At 43.0% G+C, this 18,289-nt stretch overlaps 1 protein-coding gene across 1 annotated transcript in view; it reads left to right on the top strand.

The window, feature by feature from the left end:
* The first annotated feature begins 347 nt into the window (after positions 1-347).
* The window catches only part of BRCC3 (BRCA1/BRCA2-containing complex subunit 3), a 70,750-nt gene continuing 52,808 nt past the window's right edge, over positions 348-18,289 (top strand). Inside the window, exons 1-4 of the mRNA XM_066249547.1 lie at positions 348-555; positions 1,217-1,233; positions 2,001-2,055; positions 17,450-17,569. Coding sequence (XP_066105644.1) covers positions 433-555; positions 1,217-1,233; positions 2,001-2,055; positions 17,450-17,569 — 315 coding nt within the window. The 5' untranslated portion in view covers positions 348-432. The remainder of the gene's footprint in view (positions 556-1,216; positions 1,234-2,000; positions 2,056-17,449; positions 17,570-18,289) is intronic.

Raw genomic sequence — 18,289 nt, 5'->3', positions numbered from 1 at the left:
CGATGCTGCCTCGGGGCTGTCCCCAGAGCGTGTAGGCCGCGTACGGCTCTCTTAAGCGGGAGGGCAAAATGGGCGCCGGCGCTCTGGAGACGCCTGTCCTGCCGCCCCGGCGCCGCTTACAGACCACGTCCGCCTGCGGCCGGAGGGCACCGCCTCCCAGCCACCCCCGTCGCCCCCACAGCCCGATCTGAAGACCCAAGGCCAGCCACCGCCCTCCGCCCTGAAGGCCACACCTGCCCTAACCCGCGCGGGCGTTTCCCAGATGCCGCTGGGCTGCCCCGCCCCTAACCCCATGCTCCGCCCCCACGCTCCCGCCCCGCGCCCGCCTGGGCCGCGCTCCTCACGCCCCGCCCCCGCGGAACCCGCTCGCTGGAGCTTGGAGTTGGTCAGGCCTGTGTGGGCCCAAGGCGGTTGTGATCAGTCCGGACCAAGATGGCGGTGCAGGTGGTGCAGGCGGTGCAGGCAGCTCATCTCGAGTCGGATGCTTTCCTTGTTTGTCTCAACCACGCTCTGAGCACAGAGAAGGAGGAGGTGATGGGACTCTGTATAGGGGAGGTGAGTAAGTCAGTGAGTTAGCCTGGCTAGAGCCCTGTTAAGCAGTCCCAGTGTGTTCTTGGGGTCGGTGTTAGCAGCACCCAAGTCTGTGGAGACCACAAGCACCTCTGACTTAGATCCTTGGACAGATCCTTTGGATAGTCCTGTCGCGGGGTTCCTCTGGTTGCTTGACGCTTGTTTAGCGTCACCGCCCAGCGTTCCGCATAAGCCTGGGCTTGGGGGAGGGCTTTTTTCTCTAGTAATCTCTGGCTTCTTCTTTAAGTGGACAGTTATGACCCCTTTGATCAAAACCGCAAGTCAGGCCAGAAAGATATTATAGCATAATAGGATATCAGCGTATTAAAAGCTATTGACCACTCTTAGGGCCCCTTAACTCGCCTCCAGTCTTCCCTCTGGCGCATTTTAATTGCATCAGAGAACCTAAGGAAGGAGAAGGTTTCAAAGACGCGTAAATTTACAATTTACACAGCCTTCGGTGCTGCCGAAGGGCGAAAGAGGGTGGGGAAATAGAGTTTAGTTGTTTACAATCCAAAGTAAAAATTCTCCAGTTTTTCATGCCCGTGTTCAGGACCATATGGCCTAATTTTCGTATAATCTGCATCCATGTGCATCAAATAAGCATAATGTGACCAATAATGTTTTTTCCTCTTTCTCACTCTAGTTGACTGATGACACAAGGTAAGACAATATTTGTTTACTCATATCTTTTGGTCTATATGTTATTGTTAACTCAGAATTATGACAAGTGCTGCAATATTGTGTACAGATTGTATTTTAAGTTACCACTATCATTCCTGAGCTTCATCAACGATACATTTTGAGTAACGTCCCAATCCTAAAGGTTGGTTTCCACTTTACTTCCTGGTAGGAGGATTTTTCCGTTGAGATGTGTGTGACCTTATGCGAAAAGTGTGCTTGAGAGAAAAAAAGATTGTGAGTAAACCTCTGAAAGGTCTTACAGATAGAATTTTGTTGACTGATAGATATGGTGCTATTATCTTTCCATTTTCTTGTTTGGTATATTTTATATTTTCTCTCCCCTAAAATGACAATCAACTACTGGTAATTTTCTTTATGGCAGATAATGTGCATATTAACAGACATTTCCCACATTGACCCCTTCCTTCATCTAAATTGGTTCTTCCATCCTCATGGCTTTCTGCCTTCCAGTAGTGCGCCCTACGATGATCTCAGAAATCCCCAGAAGTTTGGATGCTTGAGGTGGTAAAATTTTGGGTTATATTAATTTAAACTCTGTATTCTCTTTAATATTGAGGTTTGTGGTTTAACTTTGCCCATGAAAACTTTATGGACTCAGCCACGTATGCATGTTTCCCAGACTGCTTCTAACAGATATATGAGCACAGTTTTAGCTTCAGTTTACTTTACCTCCTCTTCTTTGGTCTCTGCTTTTATTTGCATCTTCTCTAATTTATCCCCAATAGGAGTGACTCCAAATTTACATATACCGGAGCTGAAATGCGCACAGTTGCTGAAAAGGTACGTCTGCTAGAATTTTGATGATGGAAACCTGCATCTGGGGAGGGGTTTCTGTGCTGTGGTTGATGAACTTCTTCAGGAATTAATCCCTTTTGTACAGGGCCACATGGGTGGTTGGGTGGGGCGTTCTCCCTAGTAAAATCTACTCACTAGGAATGGGACTTAATTTAATTGTTTTATTCTTTGTAGCAGATTATTACTACTTGATCAAGATAAGTAATCACTGTCAGCTTTCCTTCTTGATGACATCTGCCTGCTTTCTGGCTGGTTCATGTTCTTGTTCCCTTTATAACTCGAGTCCCAGTATCTACTTGGACAACGCTTCTCTCCTTACAGGCAAACTGTTCAAAACTTGTAATTCTTAATCTACCTTGGCTTTCTGTTTTTCGTTTTATTCTATGGCCTGGTACAGTGCTTCTCAACCTAATTGTTGTATAGGAACAGTCAATTTTTCCCCCATTATAGTGCAGACCAATAATTTGTAAAAGATGATAAAAATGAATTATGTACTCCTGCCAAGCAGATGATGGAGGTGATAAAAGCTGTAGAGCAAATACTCCATCTCCTTATTACCCTTATATACAAACTTCATCATGTTAACCACTTTGTCTCCTTTCTTCTCATATGAAGAAGTTTACTTCCTACCCAGAGCTGTGGCTTCTTCAAAACCTTGCTTATAAAATATCCTGTTTCTCTTCTGAGTCTTCAACCTTTTCCTGTCATCTTGCTCTTTTCCCTTAGGACAGTGGTCTGCAAACCATGGCTTGCGAGCCACATGCAGCTCTTTGGCCCCGCGAGTGTGGCTTTTCCACAAAATACCACGTGCGGGCGCTACCTCGATAAGGAATGTACCTACCTATATAGTTTAAGTTTAAATAATTTGGCTCTCAAAAGAAATTTTAATCGTTGTACTGTTGATATTTGGCTCTGTTGACTAATGAGTTTGTCAACCACTGCCTTAGGATATAAATGTGCTTAAATTACTCTCATGTTCAGAAAGGAAAGAAGAATAACTTTTCAATCCTCTTGGAGTCACTACTCTTACATTCTTCCTTTAATTGTCAGACCTTGTTTATCTTTTCCATTCAAACCCACCAAAATCTGGTTTCCAATTCTACCTCTCCAGCCACCTTCTCATTGCTACATCAGTGGATTATTTCTTGGTGCTTATCTTAATCTTTCCGTTCAGAACTCAAAACTCTCATGAGGTTTTCTGCTTTGTTTTTGCCATGTCTCCCTATCGCCCCCCCTTCCCTCATCCTTTTGGACTTTTCCTCCCCACCTATACATTAAATATTCTCAAAGCTTCTGCTTTGGCCTCCTTCTCTTCCCAGAATGTCTTCTCAGGCAACAATCCCCCCCTATGGTTTTAGCTGCAACAGACATTCAGATTAGAGAGATTTGTCTTCAGATCTTTTCTCTGATACTTACTGTGTGACTTTGGGTATGTTGCTTAACATTTGCCAGCTTCACATTCTTGATCTGTAAAACAGATAGTGACAGTCACCAACCTCATAGAGTTGTTGGGAGAGTTGGATTTGGGTAATATATGTAAAACATTCATCTGTAAAATAGGTATAACAATAGTAGCAACCTACTGGGCTATTGGAAGAGTTTATACATGAAAAGCACCCTTACAAGTGCCTGACATATGGCAAGTAGCCAATAAATATTGACCATTTTGAATGTTTTTGTTAATATCCAATAGATGCTAGTTAGTATAAATTATTACAAGCTCTAGAAGGTCATACTCAACTACCTAATGGATATCCATGTTTAGCTAGATGCAGGCATCTTAAAATAACATATTCAAAACTAAACCTTTCCTCTTCCTCAACCCTCCAACATTCCTCTGTCACATTAGTACCCAAGCCTGGCTGCACCTTGGAATCATCCAGTAATCTTTACAAAATCCTGATGCTAATTCAGTTGGTCTAGGGTAGACCTGGGCAGCAGAAGTTTGGAAATCTACCCAGGTGATTCTAATGTGCAGCCAAATTTGGGAACTGACACGCCGCCATTCAGAACCATTAATGTAAATTGCGCTTCATCCTAACTACTGCTACCTTATTTTAAGTCCTCACCATTTTTCTCCATTACTGTCCTAGCCTCTCTACTGGTCTCCTTGCCTTGAATCTCTCTCGCCTGTAGTCCTTTCTTACTGCTTAGGATGTGATCTTTTGAGAAAAATAAGTCTGATATACCTGTGCTTAAAATCCAGTGGGTTTCCCATTACCTTAGGATGAAGTCTCTGATATACCTATTATTCTTATGTTATTCTTTTTGATGGAGTCAGATAATTCTTGTAGGGCTATCTCATTTTTTTTTAATTTTTGAGTCTCTTTCTTCTTCTCTCTGTTGTGCCTCAGTTGCTTGTCTTCTATTTCACTAATCCTCTCTTCTATCTGACTTGTTCTATTAGCTAAGCTTGTTATTTCGTTTTTCAGCTCGTGAATTGAGTTTTTCATCTCTGTTTGATTTGTTTTTATAGTTTCAATTTCCTTGGACATATATACTTTGTGTTCATTGAGTTGTTTTCTGAGCTCCCTAAATTGCCTTTCTGTTTTTTCTTGTATATCTCGGAGGATTTTTAGTATTTCTATCTTGAATTCTCTGTCATTTAGCTCCAAGGTTTCCAATATATTAAATTTTTTCTCCATAGATTTTTCCTCATCTAGCTGTGTTACCTCTCTTTCTTTTGTATCCATGATATTCGATTTTCTCTTCCTTAATGGCATCTGAGGGTGGTTTTGTTGATAGTATTAATGAGATTTAATAAAGAATAAAAAGTTAAAAAAAATAACAATAAAAAAATAAAAAATCGAAAAGAGTTGTTTTTTTTTTAAAAAAAATTAATAATGAAATAAAGAAAAATAAAATAAAAATTAAAAAAAAAGAAATTATTCCCCCCCTCCTTTTTTCCTCTCCTCTCCTCTCCCCTCTTTTTTGAGAAAATCTTGTGGTGGACTGTGAATTATAACAAACAATGCCTGTGATGGAGGGCCTGAATTGGGGAAAAGTAATAAAGGGGCAAAAAAAAAAAAAAAAAAAAAAAGAAAAAAAAAAAAAAAAGGAAAGAAAAAAGAAAAAAAAAGAGCGTATGGACCCACAAAAAGCAAATAAGGAAAAAATTTGGGTCAAGAATGAAATGATTTGCTTTTAGGTGTTGGTTGTCTAAGAGTTATGATGAGAGGAATAAGAGGAAAACGGAAAAATGGGGGGACAAATTAAAAAATTACTATTGTATTTAGTGGAACAAGAACTAGATAATATGGAGAGCCAGGGATGAGAGCACTGCTAGTGAGTTAAAAAGGTGAAGTAAAAACCCCCCAAAATGCCACAAACATAGGTTTGAGTCCCAGATAAGATAATTTGTTTGTTATTGAGGTTTGAATGAGAGGAGATGTAAAGGAGAAAGGAAGAAACTAATATAGAGGGAGAAAAGAAAGAGAGAGAAAAAAAGAGGTAACCACTAAAAGAAGAAAAAAGAAAGGAGAGAGAGAGAGAGAGAGTTAAGGGTTTTGGAGTGCAACCCTCATAGAGAGAAAGGAAGAGAAGAGAAAAGATAATGGGAGATGTAACACTTATGGGTAGTGTAGTTCAAGGAGAGGAGAGAGTAAGACCGGTAGAGAGTTAATCGGCCAAATTGGAGGAGGAAAAAAAAGTATCAAGAATGAAGATAAGAGAAACAAACAAACAAATATAATAAAATGGGATAGGTTATAAAGTCTGCAGATTATTCTTGATTTTGAGAGGTTATCTTCTTGCTTTTTCTTTTCTCTCCCTCTTCCTGGTCGGTGACTCTGTACCCCGGGTTCTGCCCCTTTGGCACGCTCAGGTAGAGGTTTGCAGTTGATAAGTCTCTATGGCAATGTCATGTATTGTGCTTTAGTCTCATTGGCAGTCGAAGCTCAATAGCATTTATAGGCTCTGACAGTGAGAGAGTCCGTGTTCCTGGAGCCTTTCTCCTAGTCTTTCCTTCCTTAATTAGTAGCCTGATAATCCAGCTGTGGGGTTGCTGCTGCCTCTGCCTGGATAGTAAGAGGCTCAAAGAGCTGGCAACTCCCCACTCTATTTCCACTCAGCACAGGGCTCTGGGTAAGGCTCAGTCAGTCAGAGCTGCTAGCATAATCAGGCGGGCTTTCTGCCCACTCAAAGACCTCTGGCTCTGCCACTCTGTCCGGTAACACAAGCGGGTGCCCACTTCCGGAGCGCTTGGAGGAAACTCTCACTCACTGTCTGCGACCAGGATATCCAGCCAGCAGTCTCACGCTCTGAGTGAAACCCCCAACCGCAGGGAAAAGTTGTAGCATTGGAATTGAGTCTCACTCCGTCCCCGTGCGCGGCTTTTGCAAGGCGCTGTGGCGGCTCGAGATTCCGCTTTGGCCCACACAAAGGCCCCTGACTCTGCCCCTCTGTGCGATAACACGGGCGCGCACTGCTGAGGCACTCGGAGGAATCGCTCACTCCTTATCTGCGCGCGCAAACCAGGATATGAGGCCGGCCGCGGTTCCCTCTGAGTGAAACACCCTCCAGCACGGAAAATCTCCACCGTTGGAATTGAGTCTTGCTCCGTCCCCGTGCGCGGCTTTTGCAAGGCGCTGGGGCGGCTCGAGATTCCGCTTTGGCCCACACAAAGGCCCCTGACTCTGCCCCTCTGTGCGATAACACGGGCGTGCACTGCCGAGGCACTCGGAGGAATTGCTCACTCCTTATCTGCGTGCGCAAACCAGGATATGAGGCCGGCCGCGGTTCCCCATGAGTGAAACACCCTCCAGCACGGAAAATCTCCACCGTTGGAATTAGTTCTCACTCCCTCCCGTGCGTGGCTTTCCCAGGAAGAAATTCTCGCCCACTAACTGCGCACCGACCAGGAGACCGGGTAAAATGGCCGCTCTGCTTTTCTTTCTTTGTTTGGGTTTGGCGGGAGTGTTAGCTTGTATTGCCCGAGTTGCCACAGGATCAGATTTTTTTTTTTCCCATTTTTCTGAAGCTGGAAACAGGGAGAGACAGTCAGACAGACTCCCGCATGCGCCCGACCGGGATCCACCCGGCACGCCCACCAGGGGCGACGCTCTGCCCACCAGGGGGCGATGCTCTGCCCATCCTGGGCGTCGCCATATTGCGACCAGAGCCACTCTAGCGCCTGAGGCAGAGGCCACAGAGCCATCCCCAGCGCCCGGGCCATCTTTGCTCCAATGGAGCCTCGGCTGCGAGAAGGGAAGAGAGAGACAGAGAGGAAAGCGCGGCGGAGGGGTGGAGAAGCAAATAGGCGCTTCTCCTGTGTGCCCTGGCCGGGAATCGAACCCGGGTCCTCCGCACGCTAGGCCGACGCTCTACCGCTGAGCCAACCGGCCAGGGCCAGGATCAGATTTTCCTCGGCTTGGATCTCTGTGCCACAGCCTGGTTCGGCCGTTTGTGTCGCGGCGGCCTGGATCTATTCACCCCCTTTGCCCGCCTCAGTTTCTATATTCACAGTTACCAGAGAAAGCCGCCCTGTTTAGGTTAGTGAGGAAGGAGGAGCATTTCTTACTTCCTATTTCCTTCGGGGTTTGGTTATATATTTAGCCAATTTTTCACTCAATCATACCTTTGGGTGTATTGCGAAGCATCTGGAAGCTCCAAGTATAGGTTTTTCTGTTTCTGGTTGAAGATCTTGTTGAGTTTTGGGGGAGATTTATCGGTATCGCTTCCTACCCCGCCATTACTCTGACCGCCACCAGGATGAAGTCTCATTAGTGAAGCATTCAGGGCCCATTATGATCTCATTTCTGTTTATCTTTTTACATTTCTTTACATCAGCGGTTCTCAACCTGTGGGTTGCGACCCCGGCGGGGTCGCCTAAAGCCATCGGAAAATACATAATGCATATCAGGTATTTACATTCCGAATCATAACTGTAGCAAAATTACAGTTATGAAGTAGCCACCAAAATTATTTTTTGGTTTGGGTTCACCACAACATGAGGAACTGTATTGTGGGGTCCCGGCATTAGAAAGGTTGAGAACCATTGCTTTACATGGACCCAAGTTCTAACTATGTAAATTATGTCAGTTTCCAGATATGCTATGCTGTTTCGCATCTGCTGGGTATTATTATGCATGGACTGTTTCTCTCTTCTCTGCTTGGTTAGCAGCTAATCTCTGGCAGTTCAGTCCAGGTTCTACTTGCCCCCTGTAAGTAACCTTCCTGACCTGTAGGCTAGGTTAGATAGCCTCCTCTGTGGTACGCTAGTTACTTCAGCATATCTATTACAGTGCTAAAATTTTGTCAAGGAGTTGTTTACCTGTCTTCTTGGGTATGACTATTGTATTCTGTTAGCATTATGTACTTAGGCCATCATGTAATACCTCCCATATAGTATATATTTAGTAGATGCATGTTGTATGAATGAATGTACATACCCCACAATAGAAAATTAGTGTTACCTGTCCATTATCCATGGAAAGCCATGCCAGGAGGTACAGATTTTGAGGAAAGGGCCAGATGTTAAATATTTTTAGTTTTGTGAGTCAGGCAGGCTCTGTTGCAGTTATTCAACTTTGCCATTATACCATAAAAGCAGCTGCAATACTTGAATGAATGTGGCCAGATTTGGCCCAAAGGAAGCCAGACAGATGATAGTTTTCAGACCCTTGATCTGTACCAACACACAGGACAAAAGGAACTGGGTTTTAGTACCTTAATTCCAGACTGAAAAGGTATAGTGTCCAATCTAACCAAGCTGGAATATCTTATGTGACTATGACCATAAATTTTCCTCAGGCCCTTCAGTTACCTGTAGCTTTCAGGGACATCTGTCAGTCCTTTGTGGCCTCTATTTGTGCTTGTTTTATTTAGTTTTTCACTTATCCCTGGGCTGATCTCGCCATCCTATCTTGAATTTTTTTTGCTTACTCCTTTTAGGCACTGAAACCTCTCTGACCAGAGAGAGAGAGAATATTCACTCTTGGAATCAACTCCTACTAATATACATTTCCAATCTTAATGACATAATTTATTTTCCAAGAATTTATTCCCTTATCTTGAATTCTATGTCAATTTGTTCCATCCAAATCGATATTAAACTTCATGAATTTAGTGCCCTTATCTTTTTAGTTAGTGTTGACATGGCATATCTTTATCCTTTTTTTAATTTTTAGCCTGTCTGTGTACTAATATTTAAAGTGTCTCTTATTAGCAAAATACAGTTTTTTTTTCTTTTCCAAGTGAGAGGAGGGGAGATAGAGAGACAGACTCCCACTTGTGCCCTGACCATGATAGACCTGGCGACCCACATCTGGGGCCATGCTTGCAACCGAGGTGTTTTTAGCGCCTGAAGCAGAGGCTCCATGGAACCATCCTCAGCACCCCAGGCCAGTGCACTTGAAGTGATCAAGCCATGGCTACAGGAGGAGAAGAGAGAAAAAGAGAACGGGGTGGGCTGGAGAAGCAAATGGCCGCTTCTCCTGTGTACCCTGACCAGGAATCAAACTTGGGACTTCCATATTCCAGGCTGATGCTCTATCACAGAGCCAACTGGCCAGGTCCAACATACAGTTTTTAAATCCAGTCTGATTATCCTTTTTTCCCCCCTCCTCCTTTATTTCGCTCCCCTAGGGGCCCTTTGTCCTTAAAAGAGTTCATTTCTAAAAGTGCTGTTATTGTTACTTTAGTTATTCTTTTATCCTGTTTCAGACTCAAATCTGGCCTGACTAGGAAGATGTGGCACTCTCTTAGTATGGAGCATACTTTTAGCCATTGTGGCAAATTCATTGTTAAATTTAGCCATTGATCAATGTATGGAAACTGATCTGGGTTGCCTGGATCCTCAGTTATGATGTTCCAAACTTCCCTTACTAGCCGGGGGTTAAAAGTTCTAGCTGATGACCATCCAATCCCGAAGGTGGGCCATTCTGATTCACAGCGAGTGTGAAACTTTTTCTTGGACCATTTAATACCCTATCCACGGTTGTCTCCATAAGCTTCTTGAAAGTGCTTTAGGAAACTACCTAAGGGGGTCTTTTGTGTACTGGGCCCTCCTCCCCTATTTAATAGCTAGGGCCACCGATTTACAAAATTGAAACTGTCTGGGAAAATGCAGGAATTAGCATGCTAATAAAAGCAAAAAGATAAGACAGATAATAACTAGCACCTAGAATAAAGGATGTTTGACTATAGAGGTATTAATTATTACACAAGACAAGAATAAGGAGCCAACAGAAGAGAATAATTTCTGCAGGGGAGAAATCTAATAGAGTGCCCTAAAGCCAGAGGTCTTGGATCCAAGAAAAGATATGTAGTGGCTCTGAGGGGAGAGGGAGACACAAACCATGAAATGTCACAAGAAATTTCTCGAACGAACAAAAAAATCTACAGTATAGACAATTCGCCATTTAAGATTGCCCTCTAATTTTAAGCCAGAAATTCCCAATTTTTGACACAAGAATTTAAGCCAGGCCTTAAAATCAGACACATTTAAATATTAAACAAAGACTTCACATACACAAATCATAAATTAAAAAAATTAAATGGCCCGACCAGGTAGTGGTGCAGTGGAAAGAGCATCGGACTGGTATGTGGAAGACCCAGGTTAGAGATACCGAGGTTGCCAGCTTGAGCGTGGGCTCATCTGGTTTGAGCAAAAGCTCACCAGCTTGGACCCAAGGTCACTGGCTCGAGCAAGGGGTTACTCAGTCTGCTGAAAGCCCATGGTCAAGGCACATAGGAGAAAGCAATCAATGAAAAACTAAGGTGTCATAACGAAAAACTGATGATTGATGCTTCTCATCTCTCTCCATTCCTGTCTGTCTGTCCTTCTCTCTGACTCTCTGTCTCTGTAAAAAAAAATTAAATAACTTACTCCAATTAAAATTATACCAGAGATTTTTCCTGGCAAACAGACAGAACAAATCATTTAAACATTAAGCACACAGCTCAATTGACAAGGGAAGGGTTCCTCCTAGTGGCCTCTCAGGTGCTTGCAGGCTGCATCCCTGGAAGGCTTAGGCTCCAGCACCAGAGATTTCCACTTACGCACAATTCACTCAGGGGTTTTTAGACAAATATTAAAAACAAAGACTGAGATTTTGACAAACACAAAAGTGTCCCTGGAAGTCCGGAGACAGGACTGATCAGCTCAATATTAACTCAGTCCCTACTCAAGTCTCTTCCTGAGAGCACCCCCAAATGTGGTACCACCAAATGTCCCCACTCAGGTCTTTCTCTGAGAGTACAACCAGAAGCCTCCAGAAGTTCGGGGTTAACTTAGTCCCCACTAATGATTTTCCTAGTGCACGAACAAATGTGAAAACACAAACAGACGCCTCTTCCAGAGTACAACCGGATGCGTCCCAGATAAGCCTAAGACAGGACCCAACACTCTTCACCGATGTCTCGATCTTGGAGAGCCCAATGCATGAGTAAGATTGCGTCCAATCCCTGTACAGCAGATCCAGACAGACAGACAGACAGACTAGTCCCAAACAGTGAGGCAGAAGATTGGTTTTACCTACACACCTCCAGAGTCCCGAATAGTAAAAAAGAATATCTGCCTTACCTACATATCTCTGGAGTCACAAACAGCAAAGCAAAATATTTGCCTTACCTACACATCTCCAGAGTCAAAAACAGCAAAGCAAGAATTCAGAATAGACGAAAAGCTAGAATTTAGTAAAGAAAAAGAGTTGCTTTATCTACTGCTTTACCTATATACTAGTCCCAAACAGAAAAGCTAGCTAGAATTCAGTAAAGCAAAAGAGTTGCGTTACCTACCTCCTTGATTTCTCTGCCGAATTGTCCAAATTGTAGAATTTGGGAACCGGGAGGCATCTGCCGAAGAACTGTCCGAACCCTACAGAAAAAACAGGGAGCCCTGAAAATGTCTCAGGTGGTGCCTCTTGAGATTCCAGCAGGTTTGGGCAGTCCCCCAGAGAAACCAGCCAATTCAAGGTGTCTCTACCCGGTGAAGAGGAACACCAGATCCTGGACAAGCCCCCAAATGTTGTAAAGTACCGTACCCCCAAATGTTGTAAAGTACCATACCTCACTTCCACGGGTTTATGTAGAGACACCAAGTCCAGATGAACTTTGAAGGGTTTTATTAAAAGGATATTTATTAATATGCTGGCCACATATGACAGGCATGGGGCATATCTGACCCAAATAATGCAGCCTCATTATCTTTTTAATTGGAGTATTTCATCGAATTATATTTATTGTAATTTTTGGCATATCTGGGTTATTGTTGCTATCTACCGTCTTTTTGCTTTCTATTTGACCTACTTTGTTTAATGTTTTTGTCTTCTGTTCTTGCTTTTTGGATTCATCAGCTATGTTTTATTACTCCATTTTGACCCTCTATTAATTAGTTATAACACATTTTTATTTTCTTTTTAATGCTTATCCTACATATAATAATATGTATTCTTGACTTGGTAGTCTAATACAAATGGCTATTTTTACCATTTCCCTGATCATACTACCACCTAAGAGTACTTTAATTACATTTACACCCTCCTAACTTTTGGATTATTGTTGTCATGCATTTTAATTCTGTGGATATTTTATACCCCATATGACATTGTTATTACTGTTTTGTATAATTACTATACATTTGTATTTATATACATATTTTACCTTTTACAGTGTTCTTCCTTTCTTCCTTCATATGTGAGATTTTCCTTCTGCCTGAATAACTCTACTATTTCTGTGCTGATTACAAATTATATCAATTTTTAAGATTTTTTAATGTCTATTTTATTGATTTTAGAGAGAGGAATAGAGAGGAGAGAGACAGGAACATCTGTTCCTTTATGTGCTCTGATTGGGGATTGAGCTGGCAACCTCTGTGCTTTGAGATGGTCCTCTAGCCAACTCAGCTATTTGGCCAGAGCTTGAATTCTATCAGGTTTTCTTTGCATCTGAAAATGTCTTTATTTTGCCTTAATTTCCAAAAGTTGTATCTTTAAATATAGAATTATCAGTTGGCAGATCTTTTCTATTTGCACTCTAACTTATAATAACCCCATTTCCTTTAGGCTTTGATTGTTTCTGCTGAAAAGTCAGCTCTTTTTAAAAAAATTAAATTTATTAAGGTGGACATTGATTAATACAATTATATAGGTTTCAAGTGCAAGTCTATGATACATCATTTGTATATTGCATGTGTGCCCACCACCCACAGTCAGGTCTCTTTCCATCGTCATAGTTTTGACCCCCTTTAACTTTCTATACCCATGTTCCCCTCTAGTAACCACCGTACTGTTGACTATGTCTGAGTTTGTTTGTTTCTGTTGTTTGTTTGTTGCTTTCAGTTTTATGTCCTACATATGAGTGAAATCATACGGTTCTTGACTTTTTCTGACTTATCTCACTTAGCATGATATTCTCAAGATCTATCTATGTTCTTGCAAATGGCAGTATTTCATGTTTTCTTTTTCTTTTTTTTTTTGTTTACAGAGACAGAGAGTCAGAGAGAGGGATAGACAGGGACAGACAGACAGGAATGGAGAGACGAGAAGCATCAATCATTAGCTTTTCATTGCACATTGTGACACCTTAGTTGTTCATTGATTGCTTTCTCATATATGCCTTGACTGCGGGTCTTCAGCAGACCGAGTAACCCCTTGCTCGAGCCAGTGACCTTGGGTCCAAGCTGGTGAGCTTTGCTCAAACCAGATGAGCCCGCGCTCAAGCTGACGACCTTGGGGTCTCGAACCTGGGTCCTCAGCATTCCAGTCTGATGCTCTATCCACTGCGCCACCACCTGGTCAGGCCTATTTTGTGTTTTCTTATGGCTGAGTAGTATTCCATTGTATATATGTGTCACACCTTTTTTATCCAATAATCTATTGAGGGATACATCAGTTGTTTTCATGTCTTGGCCATCATGAGTAATGCTGTAATTAACATAGGGGTATGTATATCTTTGCAAATAAATATTTTCAAGTATTTTGAGTACATACCCAGAAGAGGGATTGCACGGTCCTGTGGTGGCTCTATTCTTAGTTTGTTGAGGAACCTCTGTATTGTTTTTCATAGTAGCTGTACCCATTTCCGTTCCCACCAGCAGTGACTGAGGGTTCCTTTTTCTCCACAACCTGTTCAGACCTTCTTATCACTTGTCTTGTTGATAATAGCCTTTCTAACAGCTATGAAGTGGTACAGTGAAGAAAAGAAAAAGTGTCTTCCATTAATGGTGCTTGGAATATTGGAAAGCCACATGCAGAAGAATGAAATTAGACTACAGTTTGTTCCCATGCACAAAAATTAACCAAAATAAATTGAAGACCTAAATATAAGGCCTGAAATAATAAATTACATAGACAAAACATAGGTACTAAACTTATGGACCTTGTTCCTAGAGAGGATTTTATGAATTTGACCCCAAAGGCCAGAAAACTAAAAGGAAAAATAAATGAATGGGGCTGTATCAAACTCAAAAGCCTCTGCACAGCAAAAGAAACCACCATCAAAACAAAAAGGCAGCCGACTAAATGGGAAAAGATATTTGCAAATCACAGCTCCAACAAGGGGTTAATATCCAGAATACAAAGAAGTTATACAAAGTAACACACACATACACACACAAAACAATCCAATTAAAAATTTGGCAGAGAACCAAGAAGACATACAAATGACACACAGTTATATGAAAAGGTGCTCAACTTCAGCAGCTATTAGGGAAATACAAATCAAAACTATAATGAAGAGTCAGCTCTATCTTGCTGCTCCTTGGTCAAGTGTCTTTTTGTCTCTGCTTTTGATTTTCTATATTATGTACTCTGTGCCTGCCTGACACTGGACAGTTACGGGGGTAAAAACATAACTAAAACGCATTCACTATCCATAGACTGTTACATTCTAGTAAAGGAGGAAATTATGTCAACAAATAGAACACAACATGATATAAGCTCTAGCAAAGATGTGTATTTGTATTATTTAAAACATCATATGGTAGGAATGATTGATTATAGGATGAGCATTTAAAGGCTCATTAAAAGGAATTTATAGGCTATGAAAGAGAGTTCATCAGGTAGAAAAAAGCATGAAAGGGGTCCACATTTCTGGCTCAGTAGCTACATTTGTATAATGGCTGCTGTACTGCACTGTATGTAGCTTACTCCAAAAGTATCCTCTTAGATTTTTGTTTTTGTATTTTTCTGAAGCTGGAAACGGGGAGAGACAGTCAGACAGACTCCCGCATGCACCCGACCGGGATCCACCCGGCACGCCCACCAGGGGCGAAGCTCTGCTCACCAGGGGGCGATGCTCTGCCCCTCCGGGGCATCGCTCTGTTGCGACCAGAGCCACTCTAGTGCCTGGGGCAGAGGCCAAGGAGCCATCCCCAGCGCCCGGGCCATCTTTGCTCCAATGGAGCCTCGGCTGCAGGAGGGAAAGAGAGAGACAGAGAGGAAGGAGAGGGGGAGGGGTGGAGAAGCAGATGGGCGCTTCTCCTGTGTGCCCTGGCCGGGAATCGAACCCGAGACCTCTGCACGCCGGGTCGACGCTCTACCACTGAGCCAACCAGCCAGGGCCTCCTCTTAGATTTTACCCATGTCCCTGCAACCTCTGGCAGTGCTACACCCATCTTTTCCCCTGAACTTTTGAAGCATTTATTTGTCTTGATTTTGACTCCTCTGTCTTATTCCCTGGCTCCTTTTATTGTACCCTATTCCAAAATTTGGGTATCCTTCGTGATTTAGGCCTGGCCCTCTGTGCCCTCTCTCCACACTGTTTGTTCCTTATTTTATTTACATCCTCTCATCCCAGCTGAGCACATCTGAAAACAAGCTTATCTTCCTTCCTGATCCTTGCTAAACTTAGATCTGCCTCCCATGTTTCACCATTTCAACCTTTAAACTTTAGAGTCATCCTTGACAATTTCCTGACCTCTATCACCAATGGTGCATAAGCTACCAAATCTTGTGGGTTTTTCCTTCTTTTTTTTTTTCAGGGACAGAGAGAGAGAGAGAGGGATAGACAGGAACAGAGAGAGATGAGAAGCATCAACCATCAGTTTTTCGATGCGAGACCTTAGTTGTTCATTGATTGCTTTCTCATGTGTGCCTTGACCATGGGCCTTCAGCAGACCAAGTAACCCCTTGCTCGAGCCAGCGACCTTAGGTCCAAGCTGGTGAGCTTTGCTCAAACCAGATGAGCCACGCTTAAGCTGGTGACCTCAGGGTCTCGAACCTGGGTCCTCTGCATCCCAGTCCGACACTCTATCCACTGCGCCACTGCCTGGTAAGGCGGATTTTTCCTTCTTAATGAATCTCGAATCTGTTTCTTCCATCTCTGCCATCCAGTTATTCCAGTACTTTATCATAGCCTCCTATCCAGGCTATCTGAAATAATTTCCTTCCATCCAGTTCATCCTGCAGATCATGGCTTGGCATTTGAGGTCCTGCACATTTTTACTTTCATATCTTTCTTCCTTAGCCTTACTGTCTGCCATTCTATCTTAAGTTTTCTGTCACATCCATTTGGCATCTAAACACACACACACACACACACACACACACACACACAGCAGTTAGGAAATACATACAGTTGTCTGCCTTTTTTTTTTTTTTCTTTTTTGTATTTTTCTGAAGCTGGAAACAGGGAGAGACAGTCAGACTCCCGCATGCGCCTGACCGGGATCCACCTGGCACGCCCACCAGGGGCGACGCTCTGCCCACCAGGGGGTGATGCTCTGCCCCTCTGGGACGTTGCTCTGCTGCGACCAGAGCCACTCTAGCGCCTGGGGCAGAGGCCAAGGAGCCATCCCCAGCGCCCGGGCCATCTTTGCTCCAATGGAGCCTTGGCTGCGGGAGGGGAAGAGAGAGACAGAGAGGAAGGAGGGGGGTGGAGAAGCAAGTGGGCGCTACTCCTATGTGCCCTGGCCAGGAATCGAACCCAGGTCCCCCGCATGCCAGGCCGACGCTCTACCGCTGAGCCAACCGGCCAGGGCCTTGTCTGCCTTTTCTATGAAGATTTTTTTTTCTAATCTAAGTGACTCCTCTGAGCTTCTGGAGCATTAGTTTACTACATTATTTTAGTGTAGTTTCATGTACGCTATTTGCTGCTCAACCAGATTCTTCACATTTTGAGCACTTGACTTTTCAGTCCTCTGACTTGTATTCTTTTGTATGACAGTGTCTTGTACATAGCTGTGAATCAAATGATTATCAGTGGTCATTCAAAAAGTCCTTCCTTGATCTAAATATTAGCTTTAATATTTTTGTCTTAAAATGTGTATATTGAGTTTGAATGTCTTTTAATTGAAACATTCCATTATTCATGAGAAAAATGTTCGTTTTCTAAAATGGTATCTTTAACCTATAACATAACACAGTGTAATTTTATAATTGCAGGGGGAGATATTATTGGAGAGAGATCGAAGTAAACATTTCTGTTAATTTTCCTTTAGATCGACACCGTCCGAATTGTTCACATTCATTCTGTCATCATCTTGCGACGTTCTGATAAGAGGAAGGATCGAGTGGAAATTTCTCCAGAGCAGCTATCTGCGGCCTCGACAGAGGCAGAGATATCCTTATTGGTTGATAAGAAGCTTTTCTGTGCTCTGGGGTTTCTAGGCCAGGCTTCTCTGTTTGCTACCTTAGCCTGCTTTAGGAGATTTCACAGGTTTTCTTCCTGGCCTCTTTCCCAGTTTTCATATTTACCCTTTAGATCCAACTGCTTGGTTAATATCAGAATTTTTGTCTACTTCTCCTTTTGAGTGGCTTTTATCTGAAGAATTAAAAATTCTAACATTCCTGCTCTTAAATGCGAAAAGATGCCAAGGTCAAGTCCTATAACAACGAACTCTGTGGAGAGTCCCTTCCTCCTTCTCCTCCCCCCTTCAGTCCCCTCTGCCCCCTTCCCTAATTTTCCTAGTATCATTTAATTTCTAGGCTTCTTACTATCTTGGTCTCTATTGTTTGGAAAGATTCTCTTCGAGGCTGCCTCTCAAAGAAAATGCAAGAATGAATGCAATATTCCATGTACAACCAAAGAGTGATCAAATGGGACATTTGCTTCCTATGATCTGGACTCCATAGCTCAGCTATACAGCAACTTAAATTTGCATCAGTAGTTTTAGTAAGGCCTGACCTGTGGTGGTGCAGTGGATAAAGAATCGACCTGGAAATGCTGAGGTCGCCGGTTCGAAACCCTGGGCTTGCCTGGTCAAGGCACATATGGGAGTTGATGCTTCCAGCTCCTCCCCCCCTTCTCTCTCTCTATCTCTCCCTCTCCTCTCTAAAAT

This window comes from Saccopteryx bilineata, chromosome X, assembly GCF_036850765.1.
Source record: "Saccopteryx bilineata isolate mSacBil1 chromosome X, mSacBil1_pri_phased_curated, whole genome shotgun sequence".
Lineage (NCBI taxonomy): Eukaryota > Metazoa > Chordata > Mammalia > Chiroptera > Emballonuridae > Saccopteryx > Saccopteryx bilineata.
This window is presented reverse-complemented; position numbering and strand designations above follow the sequence as displayed.